Source organism: Urocitellus parryii, chromosome X, assembly GCF_045843805.1.
Source record: "Urocitellus parryii isolate mUroPar1 chromosome X, mUroPar1.hap1, whole genome shotgun sequence".
NCBI classification, from domain to species: domain Eukaryota; kingdom Metazoa; phylum Chordata; class Mammalia; order Rodentia; family Sciuridae; genus Urocitellus; species Urocitellus parryii.
This window is the reverse complement of record NC_135547.1, coordinates 128,449,547-128,472,431: the sequence shown is the minus strand read 5'-3', so window position 1 is coordinate 128,472,431 and position 22,885 is coordinate 128,449,547. Positions and strand designations below refer to the sequence as shown.

Here is a 22,885-nt window from a genome sequence, read left to right as displayed (position 1 = left end):
TCCTTGATCTATTTGAATTGGTGCTGCTATACCTTGTTCTTGTTTTCCTAATCTTTTTTCTTTCCTAATACCTTGTCTAGCCCTAGTAGTGGGTGCATTAGTATTGATGTTATTTGTTAACATCAAACCTAGTTGATCTAGCACATCTCGTCCCCATAAATTAATAGGAAGGTGATCCAAAACATATGGCTGTATAGTTCCTTCACATCCTTCAAGATCCTTCCAATCTAATACCATAGCACTTCTATGGGGATTAGTCGCCACTCCTAGGCCTTGAAGCGTTTGAGTGGCTTGTTGTAATGGCCAATGTTTTGGCCATTCTTGAAGACATATGATGCTAAGGTCAGCATTTGTGTCTAGCAGACCATTAAATTCATGACCCTGAATATTTAGTTTTAGCATTGGGCGAGAATCTAAATTTAAAGACAATATAGCCCAAACTACACCTGTGGAGCCTAATCCCCTGGAACCTCTTTCTACATTATGACTAGAGAACTTATTATGTAGGCTGGGTATTATTAACAACTGTGCTATTCTATCTCCAGGTGAAATTACTGATATACCTCCTGGAGAACTAGCTATAATTTTTATTTCACCTACATAATCGGGATCAATTACCCCAGGACTTATCATAAGTCATTTAATGTAGATGAACTACATCCGAATAATAAGCCTACTGTTCCTTGGGGAAGAGGTCCTTTTACTCCTGTAGGAATGATTTGAACACCCATCTCTGGAGTTAATACTGCTGTGGCAGAGGCACAGATATCCAACCCTGTGCTCCCTCGGGTTTGTCTGATGAGGGATTTAATGGACAGTGTGTCCTGGGCACCACCCTGATGGTGTTGCTGGGTTCCTCCACTGCCCCATATATTTGTGGTTTTGGGCCCCGGAGCATTGGGCCCCCCAGTCCGTTTTTTGGCAATGAAGCCTGATGCCTTTCTCCACGATATCGTGGGTAAATACCTGATCCTTGTCCATTTTTTGATAAGGGAGTACCTTCTGTAGTGGTTTGAGAACGGCATTCATTAGCCCAATGTCTCCCTCTACAGCATCGTGGGCAAATACCCGGTATTCTATTCCTTTGATTTCTAGTTTTGTTAAACCCTCCTCTTATGGGGCAACTCCTTTTAAAATGTCCTGTTTGTTCACAATTATAGCATGTTTCTGGCCTGGCATCTAAAGCCTCTTGTACTGCAGCTGCCAAGACATGCCCTTGTTCATTAATATCTCTACATAATTTAATATATGTGTTTAAATCTTCATGTCTCCATGGCCTAATAACCTCTCTGCAGCAACGATTTGCTTGGTCATAAGCCAGTTGTTTTATTAATGGCATTGCTTGTTCTGTATCCCCCAAAATTTTGGCAGCAGTTTGAATAAGCCTATCTACAAAGTCAGCATAAAATTCACTAGGTCTCTGTATTACATTAGATAGCTGACCTTGTAAATCTCCATGTCCTTGTAAAGTCTTCCATGCCCTAACTGCGTCTGCAGCAATTTGTGCATATATAGCAGGATCATATTCAATTTGTTGCCGTTGATCCTCTTAAGGTCCTTTTCCTAACAACATATCTAGATTTCTTTGAGGGTAACCAGCTGCTGCATTTCGCCTAGATGTCTCCGTGCAAAATTCCTCATTGGCAACCTTCCATAACAAATATTGTCCTCCATTTAGTACAGATTTACACATGCTAGCCCAATCTGCTGGCGTCATGTCCAAGTTCATAATGGACTCCACCATGCTTACCGTGAAGGGAGCTTGAGGACCATAGGTTGTTACAGCCTCCTTTAACTGCTTCACTGTTTTAAATTCTAAAGCACAGTGAATTTGCTGCCCTCCTACCTGTTCAAATACAGGGCATGCTAATCTTTGAGGTCCTGTCTCAGGATCCCACTTATCAACTACGGGGTTTGAGGGCCACTCAGCTGTCTCCATCTGTGGGGCTGTTGGTTGAATTACGCCCTCTCATAATAAAACAGAGTTAGTAATAGCCTCTTGTTGTGGCCTTTTTCCTAATAACCCCTTTTCCTTTAAATTTTCTTCCTCTGTCTGACTAGCTTGAGAGACCTTCTCTTTTGCTTGATCTAAAATGTCTTTCTCCATGGTCTGAATCTCTAACAATTTACTTAACACCTTTTTGGTTTCTTTTTTACTAATTTCTAATCTTCTATAAAGATAACGCAACCCAATAAGATAACACAAAACAAAACCGCAACTGAATGAAACAAAAACTGAAAAAAAAATACGCTGTATCAATTTTCTCTTTCTCGGGGCTAACAAACTTCAAACCTTGAGCCAACCATTTTTCCCAGTTTGCCTGAGAAATTTCTAGGGATAGGCAGCTTGAAATAAAAACAAAATAAATCAAAACAAGAACATATTGTTTTTTGAAATGGTCACCCATTCTCTCGCCTTCCCTCAGGGGCGAGCAATTTTACTCACCTCCAAGTTTCAGTCGTTCCACCTACGGACCACCAAATGCCAATGTCTTGGCTTGACACTGAATCACGAGCCACTCACAGCTTTGTAGATCCAAAAAGCAATTCTTTATTCCCGAACTCACACCGACCATCTACAAACACGTTCTGGTCAAATCTCCAATAAGCCGCCGCCCCAAATCACCTACTCCACGAGGCTTTTTTCCAAATCCCATTTGAATCTCACGAGAAGTCAAGGGGAACAAGCAGCAGGAACACCCTAATCCCAGCAGCAATAATCTTCAACCTCCAACTTCCCTAAAACCTGTATTGTCTCAGACCAGGAATGCCCTAAACTTGTCTTAAACCGGGAACGCCTTAAACTCAAGGAGAGGGAAACTTCCTCAAACCTGATGATCTCTAAACCCGGATCCGAGCTGGTCTTTGAGCAGGGTCACCTTTCTCAAACACACATGCAAGGTCACAGCAAATTTCCAAGGCAAGTCCATTTAACATGGGGTACGCTGGCAAGGAACTATCGATGCGTCATTCCTACTTGGCAATGACCCAGAGCAAGACACAGTTTGCTCCTTCTCAGAAATGATGAAATCATAATTTTAAACAGAGAGTCTTTTATCATCATGTGGATGATTCTGACGTCCTTTAGAAAATGATGTTGCAAACATATCTGATCTCATTAGGATCTGTGAATATTTTAAAAAAAATAAAGTATCACCAAGCTGATCTCAGTTGCATGACATTGGGTAGTCTTTGAATGAAAAGGAAAGATCCACTTTTGGGTAGTGGAGTGCAGGACCGCTCACACACAGCTCTTCTCTCTGGACCTTGTCTGTTCATGTATGGTTTCCACAGGGATCATTTTCATAAGAAAATCTACATTTCCAAGGTCACCCTTGCTTTGAAACATCCTAAAGGGCATGTGTATGTGTGCAACAAATTATAAATTTTGTGCCTGAAGAAATGGTGCATGGTTGTAATCTCAATAACTCAGCAGGCTAATGGATGGGGATCTCCAGTTCAAGGTGAGTTTCTGAATCTTGGATGAGATGTCAGAATAGAGTAAGATGGGATGGAGATGTAACTCAGGGGTAGAGAGTCCCTGGGTTTAACCCATAGATCCCCACATCCAAAACAGTAGTCTTTGAGAAATCTCCTCTAGGGTTCTAGAAGATTTTCCAAGCAGGGTAGTTTATTTACACTGGAACTCACCAATGTTAAGGATATTCCATTCTCCATGGCTTCACAGAAAGCTCTCCCACTTTCTCCCAACTTAAGAACCCCACTCTGAAAATTAATAGAGTGTTGTTTGTTCCATGTTTTCAACACATATACTCATCTGTAACCCGAAGGAGGGAACATTTCATTCATTCATACATATGCCAAGTATCATAAGGGGAAAAATACCTAACAGAACAAATGTCAGGAAGTATAAACCTCAAGTGTCTGCTCATCAGGCAAGGTCCTTAGACATCAGGACAGTTATCTGGGAAAGAGAAGGAAAGGAAAAATCTAGATCAGTGGGGTTGCTCAATGTCTAAGGATTTAAATTTTGCAAATGGAAGATATGAATCAAGCTCCCTGTCCTTTGGTTAATTTCAGAATACAATACAGGAACAGGGAAAGTGACTTTACCTGTTTCAATAACATGTCTTATGTTTTCCTTTGGAATGTTATTTTCCACTGTCAGCTTTTCAAACTTGTTTTGCACATCTTCACTCCAATTGTCTTCCCGAGCTGTTTTGCATGTGGGATAATGTGGAACAAGTTTCTGTTAGAAAGCTTCCTCTGGGTCTGAGGTAGACCAGTTGATCCCACCATCTCCATGCTCTGACTCATATTACTTCCAGTCATTTATGAATGATATGGGAACGTGGGTAAATTCAACTTATGGAAATCGTATCATCCTGTAATTCTTAGGACAACTGAGGACATTCAAGATCCTTTATTGTGTGAACTCAATCCTGCCTAATGTTTTGGTATTATCAGGGGCTAAGCTTTGGAAATTATTTTATACTGTGCCTTCTCCTTTCAAGTCTATCTACATTCTAGAGTCTATGCCCCAGGATTCTGGATCGTTTATCCAATATTCAATAGCACAAGAGGAGTGGTGTTGATCTGAGCTTTCCACACAGCATATTAGCATGCTCATCTCTGCTAATGCAAAAAAAAAAAAAGGAAAGAGAGAGAGAGAGAGAGAGAGAGAGAGAGAGAGAGTTTGAAAGTTTTAGAAGGGAATCACATTAGGGCATGATGTGAAATGTTTCTCTATTTTCTGGAAGGCAAAATACACCTGGGACAAGTCAAAGTTTAAATTTAAGAATATATCACAAAAAAATGATAATGATAATGCAAATGCAAATGCTAGACTCTTGCCAATTTATGATTTTTTTTGTTTTGTTTTGTTTATTTTAGACCAATGCTATTTCAAGTGATCTAGTTGAATTGTCCCTGGGTCAACAACAACATTAGATCAACCACAGCCAATCACTCTGAAAGTATTAGGACACTTGCTATAGAATCTCCACCAAGGGCAATTGTGAGGATCCTGTCAACAGCTAAAATACACTGGTCCTTTGTTTTTATCTCCACAGAGACTTGAGAGCTGATGTCTGAGTACCAATAATATTCACCTCTGGGCAGAATGAACTTCTCTGCATTTTCTGAGCCTTGTAGCAACCAAATTTCTAAGAGTGTAAATTTCCTTTGGATTTTCCCCATTCTCCTGATAAGCAGTCCAAGTGAATAACTGAGTTGATCTTACTATTTGAGCCCTTCAAGTATCAGATTCCTTGTTGATTGGAGCTCTCGCTCTCCTCTCTGTTTCCTGAATCAGAGCACCCTACTCTTCCACCAAGGTTTCCAAATCCCCAGGGACCCGTCTTCAGTTATTGGAGTCTGCCTAGCGCTCTCTCTCTCTCTCTCTCTCTCTCTCTCTCTCTCTCTCTCTCTCTCTCTCTCTCTCTCTCTCTCTCCCTCTCCCTCTCCCTCTCCCTCTCCCTCTCATCTTCTCCATCTTTCTTTCATAATATATATCAACACAATAACCCAGAAGGAACTATCTCTAATCCTGATTCTTGGGGACATATCTGAAACTCACTCCCAACCCCTGCAGTACATTCATGCACCTGAACCACAAAAATATTTAAATATTGTCAGAATTATGAAAACCGACATTTTTCAGGCCAAACAGACCCTTAACTCTCATTCATATTAGAAGAAACATTTTATTCCATGTTGTAAGCCTCTCTCATTTTATTATTTTCTTTTTTTTTCATTTTTAAGCACAGTCTTGATAAATAGCCTGGCCTCTTAAGTAACGTCTGATAAAAAAAAAATTCTGTTACATCATAAAAGAACACTTTTAGTAAGGGTTTTCACTGTTTTGATACAAAGACATTACAAGTACAATTTTAGAGAAGGAGAATTTTTATTTAGGCTTATAGTTTCATAGGTTCAGTTCAAATTTTGATTTGGCCTCATTGTGGGCCAACTCCATGGCTCTGGCCCAGTGGGTGGCAGAACAAAATGGCAGAAGGGCCTGCAGGAAGATAGCCACTTAGGGCAGGGTACCAGGAAGCAGAGAGAGCTCTGCTCACCAGAGACAGGATAGAAACCCCACGGCACAGCACAGGGACCCCATCCTCCAGTCACACCCCACATGCCCAGCCACCACCCAGTATGTCCATTCAAGTGGATTAATCCACTGATTAGATCACAACACTCATACCCAATAATTTCACCTCTGAACATCATTCCATTGTCTCACATGAGCTTTTCGGGTCCTTTCACATCTAAACAATAACACACTCACATCTGTGTGATGTTGCAGCCCATCTCTTCCTATGTACTCATGATACGTTCCACAGTCATTACACAATCATCCTTAACTAAAATAGTCTCCTGTCTTATGTAGACCCACTGTTGAATATTGCACCAGAGTAGATATTTCAGTAGATATTTCTGTGCATTGAAATTCTCATAAACTTATCTGAAGATGCATGGTGGTGCATATAAGGTCAAATTTATTAATCAATTTGGAACACAGGAATAGCAGGAAAAATATAGAAGAGAACTGACAAGAAATCCCTTAGACAGAGTTTGGCCCTTTACAGAAAAGTAGAAATTACCATTTCAATAAAAGGGGGGCATAATTTTATCTTCCTAGAGATGATCTCTGAGACCTTGAGAAGATGATGTTGCAAACATTCCTGATCTCATTAGTATCTGTAGGAATCAAAAGCAAAAGAAATTAAAATATTGCCAACCTGATCTTATTGGCATGATATTGGAGAGTGCAAAGGAAAAATCCAATCCTGGGTAGTGGAGTGCAGGAATGCTCACAGATAACTCTTCTCATGGAACTTACATATTCATGTATGGGTTTTACAGGGGTCACTTTCATAGGAAAGTCTACTCTTTCAAGGTCACTTCTTGCTTTGAGGGACCCTAAGGTGCATGTGCATGTGTGCAACACATGATTTTTTTTTTTTTTTTGTGCCAGGACCAATGGTGCATCCTTCTAATCCCAGGATTCAGAGACTGTGTCAAGAGCAGGAAGATCTCAAGTTCAAGGCCAGCTTCTAAGTCTTTGAGGCCATGTGAAAATAAAGAATGAGATGTGGTAGAGATGTACCTCAGTGGTAGATTTTTCCTGGGTTAATTCTCTATTACCATTCCCTCCAAAATCTGAAAGCTTTCGAGAAATCTCCTTCAGTAATGTTGAAGATTTTGCTATTGCAAAGTAATGAATTCACCAATGTTAATACTATTCCATTCTCCATGGCTTCACAAAAATCTCTCCCACTGTCACCCAGTAAAAGAACCCATTCTGAAAACTAAAGGGATGCTGTTTTATCCATGTTTCAAACACATTTAATTATCTGTAACCCTGAAGGAGGGACCATTTCACTCATTCACACATATGCCAAGTATCATAAGGGGAAAAATACCCAACAGGACAAAATGTCAGATTGTACAAACCTCAAGTATCTGTTCATCAGGCAAGATCCTTAGGCAGCAGGACAGTCATCTGTGAAAGAGAAGGGAAGGGAAAGTCTAGATCACTGTGGTTGCTCAATGTGTAATGATTTGCATTTTGCAAATAGAAGATATGAATGAAGCTCCCTCTCCTCTGCTTCATTTCAGATTACTACAGGAACAGGGAAAGTGACTTTACCAGTTTCAATAATATTTCTTATGTTCTCCTTTGGAATCTTCAATGCCACTGTCAGCTCTTCAAACTTCTTCTTCTGTTCTTCAGTCAGCCTGTTTTCCTTAGCTGAGTTTTATAGGGGATAGCATGGAAGAGGTTTCTGTTAAAAAGCGTCCTCTGGGTCCCAGGTAGACCAGTTGATCCCACCAACTAAGAGTACTTCCAGGTCATTCATGGGTGACATGGGAACGTGGGTAAATTCCACTTATGGAAATCATATCATGTATAATTATTAGGACTACTGAGGACTTTCAAGACCCTTTATTGTGTGAATTCAAGTCTGCCTAGTATTTTTGCATTTTCCAGATCAATTCCAGGGCCTAAGCTTTGGGAAATATTCTGTACTGCGGTTTCTCATTTCAACTCTGTCTACGTTCTACAGTTAGTGCCCCAGTATTCTGGACAATTCATCCAATATTCAATATCAGAAGAGGGGTGGTGTTGATCTGAACTTTTCAACTAGCACCTTAGCATGGTCGTCTCTGCTAATGCAAAGCAAAAGCAAAACAAACAAAAAGAAAAAAAAAACAACAAAAAAGAAGGTTTTTTTTTTAATCTTTGATAAAATAAGTTTCAAGCTGCATCAATTTCAAAGGTATATCTATGACCTCAAATGTTCAAATTCAGCTTTTTCTTGCTCTGAGGCAAGACACAAATGTCTCAATCCCTGGAAGGAATGGAGTATCATATGTGATGAGTGGTGTTCTTGAGTAATGTTAAGTTTTGAAAGCATTCAAACAATTATGATAAGATGAAGGGTTGATGGTCGAGATCAGTATGGTCATTAATACTGAAATGAGTGAAATTAATTTGAATTTTAATATACATAAGTATTTTTCCATATTATTCATTGGTGCTTTATAATATTCTATAACAATTGGTTCAGCATTGCATATTCACAAGTGTAGGCATATAATCTGAATTCAACTTCAAAAAAAATAAGAAAGAAAAAAGAAATTACTATGATGTGCTTCAAAGGGTAAATGTCACTTATACTTACCACTAACATTAGTTATATGAGTAACCTTGCCTTTTCCATCCACATGTATATTATAAAATATTATGATACCATTGGAGAAGTACTCGATTCGGAAGAAATTTTGTCCTGCATCTGTCATTGAAAAAGAAACACTTTAAAACTCTAAATTATCACCTTTCTTAAAAAGTCATTTAGTGTGAGTTGCTGGTAACACACTATCATGGACCCTTTTTCCCCAAAAATCTCTGTTTCACTAATGTTCCACGTCCTGAGTTAGAATCAGGCACAGAAGCTGCAGAGAGAGGCCAACAATTCCATGTCCCCGTCTAAACAGGGTAGAGTCCCCATCCTTGGATTTGCCTAGGCGTTCACGGATGGCAACTGGTTTCCTGAGAGCCAAGATCCTGGTTGCAGGATCTGCAGAATCATGGTAGGTTGGGAGCTCACATTTTCTAACTCATCCCACAGAACCAATTTTCAAATCCTCAGCAATTTTCTGAACCAATTATGCAGTCTAAGCAATATTATCATGTAATTCCACCCAACTCAAATCAATATATAACATTCAACTTTTCAACTTTAAGCATAGAAAGAGCTAAATCTCTCTAACTCACCCTCTCTCTCTCTCTCTCTCTCTCTCTCTCTCTCTCTCTCTTTCTCTCTCTCAGAGAAATAGATGTTCTCTGATCAAGACTAGAATACCACATGGGACATTTTTGTCTCCATCAATTGAAACATGTAGGCAATTGGTCTTTCAATATTATAGCATTTGTTTTTGAAAATTTGTTATATCAAAGCAAACATATAGAAGTCTCTATTATTTTTTTGTGTTGCCTTTTTCTGAAGTTCAAATTTGATTGAATTTAGTGGAAATATTTCTCTGTTATTTTCACTCTTCTCATTCTTACTTTTTGGGATTTCAGACTGTCGGATCATAAATCCTTGATAATATGTCTATTACACATCTTTTTAATATTCAGATCATTTGTTCAATGAAAAGAAAGAGTGATCATATCTGTCAGAGAAAAAGGCTAATTTTGTACAAATGTTCAACAGCTTTCCATGCAGAGAACCTCATGAGGTATATAAAAGGGTTTCCTTCTGACACATCATTAATACCAACACCCCTTATTCGAACACTCTGGTGACTCCAATGGTCACATGTTCACTAGCCTTTCCAAGGTTGATGAGGAAGGAGAAGTTTGCTAATGGTGGCGAGTGTCCAGACCCCCTGATGTGTGTGCCCACCAAGACCACAAATATGAACACTGCTCAGGGCTTGGGCCATGCAGTCCACATTAGAGCAAATACTTACACTCGCCTTCATAAACATCATGAGGTCCTTTTGTGGCGACCCCTGAGACCTTCTGACAGTTCCCGTTGGACCTTAAAAACAAACCAAGAGAAGGTTTCTTTTTCCTCATCTATTCTTGCAAAAAATTTTGCATTGGGCTTGAAGAAGACCCAATACAGATATCTCAAAATTCAACTCACCTTCACCTTCATCAATAATCATTTATCAGGAGGTATTTGGTTCCATAAGATCTTTTCAATTTTTTTTTTTTTTTTTTTTTGTCATCAGCATTCTAAGAGATGCATCTTTGGAAACTTCAATGACCAATTGATGTTGAAACTCATGGTCTGAATTGTAACAGACTCTGCTTCCTATGAATGATTTCTCATTTTTAATTTCTCCTGGGTCTTGGTTAAAGCATATTCAAGTCTTTCAGGATGTAATTGTCATATTTGTGAAGTTATTTCAAGGACCGGCATAGCAGTTTATTTATACACACTTTGGCATTGGTGTAACGATTGAGTCTTTCTTGTGTGCAATGATTTCAATTTGACCCATGAACATGAGACATTCTATATACACCTATATGTTCCATGTATATTTTATATAGATTTTAAATATTTGCCTCACTATCCCAATATCCACATAATACTAATCATCCTACAAATATTAACTTCCATGTCAAATATATATCGATTGTTTCAATATCATCATAGCAAATGTCAGCTGGAGAATCATGATTGTCATGGATAAATGTGTACATCCTGCTCTTTGAATTCATCCTTAAAGCTAATGGATGCAGTCTATTTGCAATAGACAGAAAATGGAAAGAGTCCAACACACATGCTGGGGTCACATGGACCTTTGCACTCAGCTCAGGATTCCAATGGAAGAGTCTTTACTCACTTTCTCGGGGTCTCTATGTAAGAAACGTGGTACAACAGGATCTCAAAACCACAATATCCTTCAAGAAAACACCACTAGTGGTGAGTCTCTAGGGTGCTCCTGTTGATGTCCAGCTTCCTCACAAGCAAGAACACACATACACGAGAGAGGTCAGAAGACTCAATTCTATAAGCATCATCAAGACATCTCACCATGGATTGGAGCCCAGCCCATATAGGAAGTGAACTCTTTAGTTCCTTAACATGGGGACAATTTTCACTTACTTCAAGTAGAAGGTGATGGCTAACTTCTCACATCCATCAATACATTCAAGGTGACGTAAATGGAGTCTCATATCTGCATCTTCACTAATCTTCTCTACGTTATCGGCTCCCTTGAAAATGGTACGCCAGTCCCCAGTGATCTGCAAAGGAAAAGTCCCCTGGGAATGGCTACTGGCTCCTCCTTCTTGTCTCTCATCCACACTTATTAGAACCATGACAGCTGGTTTAGCTCAGTAGAAAACAACAAACCCAGTCAGGAGGTAGCCAAGCAAGCTCTGCTCTCCAGAGGAAGAATCCCATCAGATAAGGTCAGATTCTCATAGGGAGCATTGAATTCAGAGGCTCTGAAACAGCTAAGCATCAGCACCAAGTGTTTGGGAACTAGTAGGTGACACTGTGTCACCTTAACATTTTATTAACTTACTTACTTCAGGAGGAATGTGATAGTCACAGAAAGAATAAGAATTCAGAAGTAAAGAAAGATCATCTCATGATTAGAGATATATGTGGACTCAGATGCTCCTAAAATCCCATGTCACTTAAAATTGAGATATTTGGGGAGAAAGAGAGAAAGAAGGAGCGAGGAAGAGATCACCCCAAAGATCAGCCCATCCAGATACCTCTGCTGGGTCGACCTGGGATGAAGCAGAAATCAGAGCAAATCCGAGAGCGAGCAGAAAGGTCTTCATCTTGATGCAATCTGTCTTCCTGTCCTTCAGGAGATCAGGGTAGATGAGCGATTGAAGAGAACGAGTTTGGTGCCTCTTTATATAGTATTGATGGTTGGCATGAGCAGCAATGGATCCATTGTTTTTCATCATGAACCTTATGTCTGCTCAGTGTTTCCTGGTTGGCTTGGATGGGCTGTCCAGGATCTTCTGTTATTGAACTAATGAGATTAATATTAGCCAAGCTTAAGTTCCCCCAGATAATTGACTTTTATATAAGACTCATGCACAAAGCGTGTCATTGACTCCAAGGACATTAATGTTTATTTCCTTTTTGCCTCTGATGGCTCTCATCGAAGATTCAAGCTCCTGTATTACTTCTTTAACATTTTGGTTTAAATGCTTAAAGTTACTTCTAAAATCAAAGTTGGTACCCTGTGGCCTAACCCAATATGATTACGGTACCTGTACCTCAAATTCAAGGTAACAAGGCATCTGTCAAACAAGTCCATGTTTAAATTTAAGAAGGTATTACAAAAAAGTAATAATAATAATAATTCAAATCTGGCCTCTTGATATATATATTTGAGATTCATCGTTTTTCAAGATATCCAGCTGAATTCCCCTTGGGTCAACCACCACAGAGATCAACCAGAGCCAATCACATTGAGAGAATCAGGGCACTTGCTATAGGATCTACACCAATGGTACCTGTGAGGATCCTGTATGTTGGATTTTTGACCCTGGTTTTCTTCTGGAAGTTTGGAAGTCTCTTGTCTATTTGCTATATTTTTGAACCAATTTGATATGAGTTTTGTGCATGGTGAGGGACAGGAGTCCTATTTTATTTTTGTACAAATACCTATCCAGTTTCCCTCGTGACAAGTCTCACTTCCCCAAGAACTTGTTTTTGTCAATATGTCAGACATCAGATGCCTAGGCTCATGTGACTTTGTCTCAGTGTCCTCTGTTCTATTTCTTAGGTCTTCTTGCTCATGTTGTGGAATTCCCAGGTTCTTTTTAGTGTACTGCTCTGTAGTATATTTTCAGATCAGGTATTTTGGTGCCTCCTGATCTGATAATCTTGATTATTATTTATTTTCCTGCTCTGGGTCTCTTATTCTTCCAAATGCATTGAAAACTTATATTTCCAATTCTGTGATGAATGTAACGTTTATTTTCTTGGGGAGTGCTCTGAATCTGTACATTGCTTTTAGTAGAATGGACTTTTTTACAATAATATCGGAATACACAAGAACATGATTGGACCTTCAAATTTCTATAGAGTTCTTCAATTTCATCTTCCAGTGTTCCATGAATTTCATTGTACAGCTCTTCTATCTACTTGCACAGATAATGTTCAAGTATTTATTTTTTGAGATTATTGTGAATGGGAAAAGTTTTCCATGTTTCTTTGCCTGTTGAATTACTATGGCAGTATAGGACATCTATTAGTTTATATATATTGAATTTGTGCCACAGTCTGACTGGGCACAATTCAGGAGCCACTTGTCAAGCAGGAATAAACTTTATTTTTAGAACACACGCCACACCACCCGAGCTTTCCAGGAATTCCCTTAGAGCCCAACTGCCACCACCGTCTCTTCCAGTGTGCACACTCAACTGGAACCCTTAGGTCCCTCTCTTGAGGCCGATTGGCTGGGTTGCATGAGTGGAGCCAAAAGAGTCCCCCAATGAGCAGCTCTGTGGTCTGAAAGGGTGGGGAAACAGCCCAATGAGCATCACTGCAGAGGAGCCAATCAGCTGGAAGTTTGCTGGGGCCGCTTTGGCTGCAGCTCTCAACAGATTTGTATCTTTTATCTTGGCTAAACTCATTTATAAACTCTACAGAAATTCTGATGATATTTTTGCATCTTCTAAATATGAAAATACCATCAGCAATCAGAGATTTTGAACTTCTTTTTTCCCTATTATATCTTTTGATTTCCTTTTCTTGCCTGATCACAATGGCTCATGTTTCAAGGACTCTATCAAATAGGATTAGTGACACTGAAGAATCTTTTATGCTTTCTAAACTGAAAGAAAATACTTTCATGTTTTCCTCCATTAAGTATGATATTTACTTTGGGTTTGTAAAAATGCCATTTATGTCTTTGACTTAGGTTACTTCAATTAGTAGTGGAACTTGAAGTACGTTACTGAGGCTCTGTCTCAAAGTAAAATGCAAAACGTCCTAATAATGTGGCTCAGAGGTTAAGATTCCCTTGTTTTGATCCCTGGGAACAAAAAAATTCATGAAAATCAAAACATTATGTCCATCCAAAGCATATAAAGATATGTCACCTAATATTACTCAAGTGAAACCAGCCATCCAATGAAAGGTTAACTCCTTCTGGCCCAGTGAGTTACCCAAGAGATAGAAGATGATGTAGCTCTCTGATAATCAATCAAAGTATTTAAGCCCTTTATTAGAGAGAAGTTGGAGTTTCTGACATGGGCTTCATTGAGTTCCTTGCAGGCCAATTCCTATGTTGAAATCTGTCCCACAGGACTTGTGTCCCCAATGAATAACTTAGCCATACTGAGGCACTTGGGGTGTGTACTAACTCAGTGTGGATCATGTCCATATAAAAAGAGGAAATGTGAACTTCCAAGGAGCAGCATGGATGGTGGAGAAGAGCCCAGAGACTTCATGTCTAGCGGTGGATGATTCCTGCCCTGGTCTGTGTTTCCTGGATTCACAGCCCCTTTTCTTGCCCAAAGTTTCCAAGTCCCCAGGCACCTGTCTGCACACATGTCACCTGCCTGGCTCTGTCTCTGCTGACTGCCCTTCTGTAGGTTTGGCAGCACCCACCCCCCTTCTCCTCCAAGGCATCTGTATTAGGGAGATGCATCTCTTAAAGGGAGATTTCTTTTCAAGGGGACAAAGTTTGTTTTTCCTGCCATTAGCATTTCATCAACCTCCTAAGGGACAATGACATATGCCAGTGCCTTCTGATGATGGTTCTTTGATCATAATGAGACCCTCTGTAGTCTTTGGATTCTGTGAATGATGTGTCCAAGTCTGCAAATGGCGACTGTCCTTGGTGATCTCCTTTTGACCTGGCCCCATGTCAGATGGTCACCTGTCTCTCTCACATCAATGACTAAGAACCACAGTCCAGGGACATATGGAGAATATTTCTCTAGGGACAGAAGGGACTTTCTCTCAATATTGGTGTTCAGAACATTTCTCAACGTCAGCCCAAACACCCAGGGGCACCACCCTACAGCTCTAACACATAATGATCTGATTATTATCTGACACTAGGAGGATTCTAACTAATGAGGATCCTTCCCTCATCCCTGTCAGGTGGGCATTGTCTTTACATTCTCTCAGTCTCTATCATGACTTTCCTTTCCTTTTTTTTTTTGTTTAGCAGTCTGCACATGAAGCCTGGCCTCTCATGGGTTAGTTGATTAAAAAATAAAATCACCGCATCACTCAGTAAGTTTACTCAGCTGTCTTACTGTGGTGATGCAATGCCTTACTAGAACTGTTTTTAGAGGAGGAAAAGTTTATCTGGGCTCAGTGTTTTAAAAGTTCAAACTGTGGTTGTCCAATTCCATGGCTCTGGCCCAAGGGGAGGCAGAACAAAATGGCGGCAGGGCCTGGAGGAGGAGAGCAGCTCAGGACATGGCACCAGGGAGCAGAGAGAGCTCTGTTCACCAGGGACAGGACAGAGACCTCAAAGGCACAGCCCAGAGACCCCCTTCTCCAGCCACACCTCACCTGCCTACAGTCACCACTCAGTGAATCCATCCAAGTGGGTGAATTCATTTATTAAGTTAAGCATTCACATTTTATCATTTCATCTCTGACTATTCTTGCATGATCTCACACAGGGCTTTGGAGAGACACCTCATAACTGACCACTGCACACTCACATCTGAGATGCTGCTCCCGTCCCTTTTCCTATCCTCATGTGAAGTCAGCCGTCACGCAACCCTCCTTAACTAAAATGACCTCCTGTATATTTATAAATCCTGCTTTTTAATACGTACAGTCAAGTAGGTATTTCTGTGCATTTAAATCTTCATTAACTTATTCAAAGACTCATATTTGACCATATAAGATCAAATTTATTAATCAGTTAGCAACGAGAATACCGGGAGAGATATTAAAGAGAACAGATAGCAAATCTCTAAGACAGAGTTTGCTTCTTCCCACAAATGATGAAATCATAATTTTAAAGAGAGTATATTTTGTCTGCCTGCAGATGATTCTGAAGTCCTTTAGAAGATGATGTTGCAAACATTCCTGATCTCATTAGGATCTGTGAATATTTAAAAGAAAAAATCAAAATATCACCAAACCGATCTCAGTTGCGTGATATTGGCTAGTGTTTGAATGAAAAGGAATAATCCACTCCTGGGTAGTGGAGTGCAGGACTGCTCACACACAGTTCTTCTCTCTGGACCTTGTCTTTTCAGGGATGGGTTCTACAGGGATCATTTTCATAGGAAAATCTACATTTGCAAGGTCACCTCTTGCTTTGAGACATTCTAAGGGGCATGTGCATGTGTGCAACATATTCAAAATTTTGTGCTCAGAGCAATGGTGCATACTTGTAATCCCAGGGACTCAGCGGGCTGCGGGATGAGAACCTCAAGTTCAAAGTGAGTTTCTGAATATTAGATGCTGTGTCAGAATAAAAAATAAGATGGGATGGAGATAGAACTCAGGGGTAGAGATTCCCTGGGTTCAACCCCTACTTCTCCTCCTCCAGAACTGCAGTCTCTGAGAAATCTCCTCTAGGGTTATTGGAGATTTTCCAAAGCAGAGTACTTTTTTCACACAGGAAATCACTAATGTTAAGACTATTCCATTCTCCATGACTTCACAGAAAGCTCTCCTACTGTCTCCCAATTGATGAACCCCACTCTGAAAACTAAAGGGGTGTTGTTTGATCCATGTTTTAAACACATATACTCATGTCAACACCCTGAAGGAGGGACCATTTCACTCAATAATACATATGCAAAGTATCTTAAGGGGAAGAAAAATCCCTAAGAGAACAAAATGTCAATAAGTACAAACCTCAAGTTGTTGAGAGCCACAGCCGAAGGGGCCCCAGCAAACTTCCAGCTGCCAGCAAACTTTCAGCTGCCAGCTGATGATTGGCTCACAGCGGCCCCAGCAACATCTAGCTGCCAGCTGATTGGCTCCTCTGCGGTGATGCTCATTGGGCTGTTTCCCCTCCCTTTCAGACCAGGGAGCTGCTCATTGGGGGACTTTTTTTGGCTCTGCCCACGGGACCCAGCCAAACAGTCTCAAGAGCAGGCGGAGTGGGGGAGGTGAAGAGGCTTGTGGGAAACCAGTGGTGGCAGTAGGGTTCTTAGGGAATTCCTGAAGAGTTCGAGTGGTGGTCCGTGTGTGTTCTAAAAATAAAGTTTGTTTCTGCTTGATAAGTGGCTGGTGAATTGTGCAAAGTATCATAAGGGGAAAAAAATACCTAAGAGAACAAATGTCAGGAATTAGAAACCTCAAGTGACTGCTCATCAAGCAAGGTCCTTAGGCATCAGGACAGTTATTTGGGAAGGAGAAGGAAAGAAAAATCTAGATCAGTGGGGTTGCTCAATGCCTAAGGATTTGAATTTTGAAATGGAAGTTAGGAATCAAGCTCTCTGTCCTTTGGTTCATTTCAGAATACTACAGGAACAGGGAAAGCGACTTTACCTGTTTCAATAACATGTCATATGTTTTCCTTTGGAATGTTATTTTCCACTGTCAGCTCTTCAAAATTCTTTTGGACTTCTTCACTCAGACTGTCTTCCTTAGGTGTTTTGCATGTGGGATAACGAGGAAGAGATTTCTGTTAGAAAGCATCTTCAAGCATGTTCAGCAGATCTCAGGATCCATGGGCACAGCCTGTGGGATGTTTTATTCACGTTTTTAAAGGAACCAAACAATGAGGATTGAAGCCTACCCACTGCTTTCTCAGGGACACACAGTTGAAACCATTGTAGTTAAAAAAATAACAACTTTTACAAGAAAAAAATTGGAATGGATGAGGGACCTGGCTGGATGTATATTATAGATGACACCAGTGCTGCAGAATTAGTTCAGATTAAATTTTATAGAAAAATATTTTCTACACATCAAGCATTTCAAGAAGTCCAAGTAGGAGAGGACCCGATGATCACGAGGGGGTACACTATGTTCAAATGTGCAGAAATCTAAAATGTCAGAATAGTCTTGTAAGAAAAGAGGTGACCACACAAATATAAGAAGTTCAATTCCTTGTACATCCTTCAATTTATCATAACCCAGTGGTGGGATGATGCAGGACTGTAATTCTAGGAACTCAAGAGACTGAGTCAGAAGGATCACCAGTTCAAAGCCAGCCTGAGGAAGTGAGCAAGATCCAGTCTGTAAGTTAAAAAATAAATAAATAAAATATTTGGGGATATAGCTCAGTTGTCGGACATCCCTGTGCTCAATCCCTAGTCCTGCAGAAGAAAACCACACACACAACAACAAAAAAAAAATGGAATATAGATACATACATATATGTTTATTTATTTATTTTTACATATATAAATATACACATATAAATAAATGAACAAAGTAATATAAATATGTAATATGTGTAGATTATATATTATATATTTATTTGAGAGAAAGAGAGAGTCCAGGGATCATAAAAAAATAGTGTGACAATTATTCAAAGTGGTGAAATAGAGAAAAGAATCTATAAAGCAATATTTATCTTCCAAAGGTGTGTCCCTGTTGGCTAAAAACATCCCTAAGTTGATGGAAAGTAAATAAATAAGTCAGGAATTTGAAACATCACATGGCTTCATGGGTAGATACAACTGAGTCAGTCCCCAGGACAGCACATCAGGGGGATGGGAAAACCAAAGTAAATGTGGACTCTTAGAAGACGTGGGGGGGAGAGGGCTGAGAGCAGGCAGAGGAGAGCTTCCTGCCAAGAGGTGAAGGTCATTGGGCCCAGAGGTGCCCACTCAGAGGTCAGTCCTCAGGGCTGAGGGAAGACACACCCTGCCCTATAAGCCAGCAGGGTGGGGCTGTGTCATGGGATTCCCAGCCACTAACTCATCCCACACAGTCTTCATAGTAGGTAAAGAAAAAGGGTATGAAGGATATAAGTGTTTAAATTTAAAAACACTCAGTCACCAAAAAGAAATTTGCTGAACTTCATGTGGGTATCCACTGATCCTCTTAATGCCATGAAAACATAATGGGGTGAGTCAGTGATCTTTTCATGGATCACAGATGATGGGAAGGTGTCCATCTGTGACCATTCCAGTGACTGGACAGGCCTGGCTCCTCTGAAGCTCCCTCATGGGCTGGTACATGGCAGCCATCTTGTCTTGGGCTCATATGGTTCTCTCTCTTCTCCACCATCTATGCTGCTCCTTGGAAGTTCACATTTCCTCTTTTTATATGGACATGATACACACTGAGTTAGTACACACTCCAAGTACCTCATTATGGCTAAGTTATCCATTTTGGATTAATATTAGTAAAAGCTTAAGTTCGACCAGATCATTGACCTCTATATATGACTCATGCACAAAGCCTGTCATTGACTCCAAGGACAGTGATGTGTATTTCCTCTTTGATTCCCATGGCTGTCATGGAAGATGACGGACAAAATGTCTTTTCATGTTCCTGTATCACTTCTTTAACATTTGGGTCAAATGTTTAAAGTTACTTCTAAAATCAAAGATGGTGCCCTGTGGCCTTACCAAATAGGTTTATGGCATCTCTACCTCAAATGCAAGGTAACAAGGCATCTCTCAAACAGGTCCATGTGTAAATTTAAGAAGATATTACCAAAAAATTAATAACTATAATAATGCAAATCTGACCTCTTGTCAATTTATGATATGTATATTTTTTCAACTGAGTTACATGTTGCTTCAAGTTATCCAGTTGAATTCCCCTTGTGTCTCCACCAAGTAGATCAACCACAGCCAATCACCCTGACAGAATCCGGGCACTGGCTTTAGGATCTACACCTATGGTACCTGTGAGGATCCTGTATGTTGGATATTTGACCCTGGTTTTCTTGGAAGTTTGGAAGTCTCTTGTCTATTTCCTACATTTTTATACCAATTTGATATGAGTTTTGTGCAGGGTGAGGGACAGGAGTCCTATTTTATTTTTCTACAAATAGCTATCCATTTTCCCTCGTGACATTTGTTAAAAAGTCTGACTTCCCCCAGAACATATTTCTGTCAACATGTCAGACATCAGATGCCTAGACTCATGTGACTTTGTCTCAGTGTCCTCTATCCTAGTCCTTAGGTCTTCATCCTCATATTGGGGGAATTACCAGGCTCTTTTTGCTATACTGCTGTTTAGTATATTTTCATATCAGGTATTTCTTGGCCTCCGGCTTTGTAATCTTACTTATTATTTCATTTCTTGCTCTGGGTCTCTTATTCTTCCAAATGCATTTAAAACATTTTATTTCTAATTCTGTGATCAATGTCTTTTTTCTTTTCCTGGGGAGTGCTCTGAATCTGTACATTGCTTTTAGTAGAATGGACATGTTTACAATATTAATTCTGCCTATTCAAGAACATGAGTGATCCTTCAATTGTCTATGGACTTCTTTAATTTCTTTCCCAGTGTTCACTGAATTTCATTGTACAGCTCTTCTACCTACTTGCATAGATAATTATCAACCATTTAATTTTTGAGTTTATTGTGGATGGAAAGGTTTCACAAATTTCTTTGCCTGTTGAATTGCTGTGGCATCTATTAGTTTATACATGTTGAATCTGTATCTTCTTTCTTTGCTAAACTCATTTATGAGCTCTACAGGCCTTCTGATGGTGTTTTGGCATCTTCTAAATATGATTATACCATCAGCAATCAGAGATATTTGGACTTCTTTTTTTTCCTATTTATATCCTTTGATTTACTTTTCTTGCCTGATCACAATGGCTCATGTTTCAAGGACTATATCAAATAGGATAGTGAAAGTAAAAGTCGTTTGTGGTGTATAAATTACAGGAAAATTCTTTCAGTTTTTTCCTCCATTTAGTATAATATTTACCCTGGATTTGTAATAAATGCCCTTTATGTCATTGACGTAGGTTACTTTGATTAGTTGTAAGACTCTAAGCATGTTAGTGAGACTGTGTCTCAAAATCAAATATAAAATGTGCTAATAATGTGGCTCAGTGGTTAAACTCCTCTTGTTTTGATCCCTGGGAACAAAACAATTCATGAAAATCAAAACATTGGGAAAACCTGTGTCCATCCAAAGAAAATAAAAACATGTAGCCCAATATTACTCAAGTGAAACCAGCCATACAATGGAAGGTTATCTCCTTCTGGCCCAGTGAGTTACCCAAGAGATAGAAGATGATGCAGCTCTCTGATAGTCAATCAATGTAATTAAGCCCTTTATTAGAGAGAAGGTGGAGTTTCTGACATGGGCTTCATTGAGTTCCTTGCTGGCCCATTCCTGTGTTGAAATCTGTCCCCCAGGACTAGTGTCCCCAAGAAATAACTTAGCCATATTGAGGCACTTGGGGTATGTACTAACTCAGTGTGGATCATGTCCATATAAAAAGAGGAAATGTGAACTTCCAAGGAGCAGCATGGATGGTGGAGAAGAGAGAGAACCATGTGAGTCCAGGACAAGATGGCAGCCATGTGCCAGCCCAGGAGGGTGCTTCAGTGGAGCCAGGCCTGTCCACTCACTGGAACGGTCACAGATGGACACTTTCCTGTCATCTGTGATCCATGAAAAGATCACTGACTTACACTATTATGTTTTCATGGCATTCATAGAACTTGTGGATACCCACTTGAAGTTCAGCAAGTTTCTTTTTGGTGACTGAGAGTTTTTAAATGAAAACACTCCTGTCCTTCCAACCCTTCGTCTTTACCTACTGTGAAGACTGTGTGGGATGAGTTAGTGGCTGGGGCGGCCATGCTCACCCCCACCCTCTGGCTTATAGGGCAGGGTATGTCTTCCCACAGCCCTGAGGGCTGACCTCTGATTGGGCACCTTTGGGACCAATGACCTTCATCTCTGGGCAAAGCTCTCCTCTGCCTGCTCTCATCCCTCCACCACCCAAGTCTTCTAAGAGTTCATGCCGCAGTCTGGCTGGGCACAATTCAGGAGCCACTTGTCAAAAGAAAATAACTTTATTTTTAGAACTACAAACGCCAAGCAAAACAGCTCCTCAGGAAAAAACCCTCAGAGCCCAACTGCCACCACCAGCTTCCACAAGCCTCTCACCCACACAAACCTCACCACCTCCTACAATCCTCTGGCTCTTGAGGCCGATTGGCTGGGTCAAATGGGCGGAGCCAAAGAAGTCACCCAATGAGCAGCTCCGTGGTCTGAAAGGGCAGGGAAACAGCCCAATGAGCAGCTCCGTGGAGGAGCCAATCAGCTAGATGTTGCTGGGGCCACTGTGAGCCAATCATCAGCCGGCAGCTGGAAGTTTGCTGGCAGCTGGAAATTTGCTGGGGCCCCTTTGGCTGTGGCTCTCAACAAGTTTACATTTCCTGTGGCTTTTCCCATCCTGCTGTTGCGCTGCCCTGGGGCTGACTCAGATGACCATACCCATGTAGCCCTTGAGGTTTCAATTCCTGACTTGTTTATTTACTTTTTATCAATGTAGGGATGTTTTCAGCCAACAGGGATCCACTTTTTGAAGAACAATGTTGCTGCATAGATTCTTTTGTCTATTTCAGCACTTTGAATTTGTCTCACTATTATTTTATGATCTCTGGATTTGCTTTCTCTCTTTCTCTCAAAAATATATAATATATACTTATTTTATATTTACTTATTCATTTATATGTGTATATGTATGTATGTAAATATAAATAAATATGTACATATAGATATGCATGTATATATATTCTGTGTTTTGTTGTTGTGTTTTGTTTTTATAGGACTGTGGATTGAGCACAGGATTCTGGGGTTGGGACTAGTGATCCTTCTGCCTCAGGCTCTTGATTACCTGGAATTACAGTCCTGCACCATCCCACAACTGAGTTGTGATAAATTGGAGGACATACAGGGAATTGATCATTTTATATTTGTGTGGTCACCTTTCTGCTGCTTGCAAGACTATTCTGACACTTTGGATCTTTCCACATTTGAACATAGTGCACCC

At 40.2% G+C, this 22,885-nt stretch overlaps 1 protein-coding gene across 1 annotated transcript; it reads right to left on the bottom strand.

Annotated features, from left to right (window-relative positions):
- Positions 1–7,451: 7,451 nt before the first annotated feature.
- LOC144250724 (lipocalin Cav p 2.0101-like) lies at positions 7,452–11,311 on the bottom strand. Its single transcript, XM_077793674.1, has 5 exons — positions 11,097–11,311; positions 9,949–10,019; positions 8,655–8,765; positions 7,619–7,720; positions 7,452–7,471 (listed from the first exon to the last, which is right to left on the bottom strand). Exons 1-5 carry the CDS (start codon positions 11,309–11,311, stop codon positions 7,452–7,454), a joined length of 519 nt encoding a protein of 172 aa, XP_077649800.1.
- Positions 11,312–22,885: the final 11,574 nt, after the last annotated feature.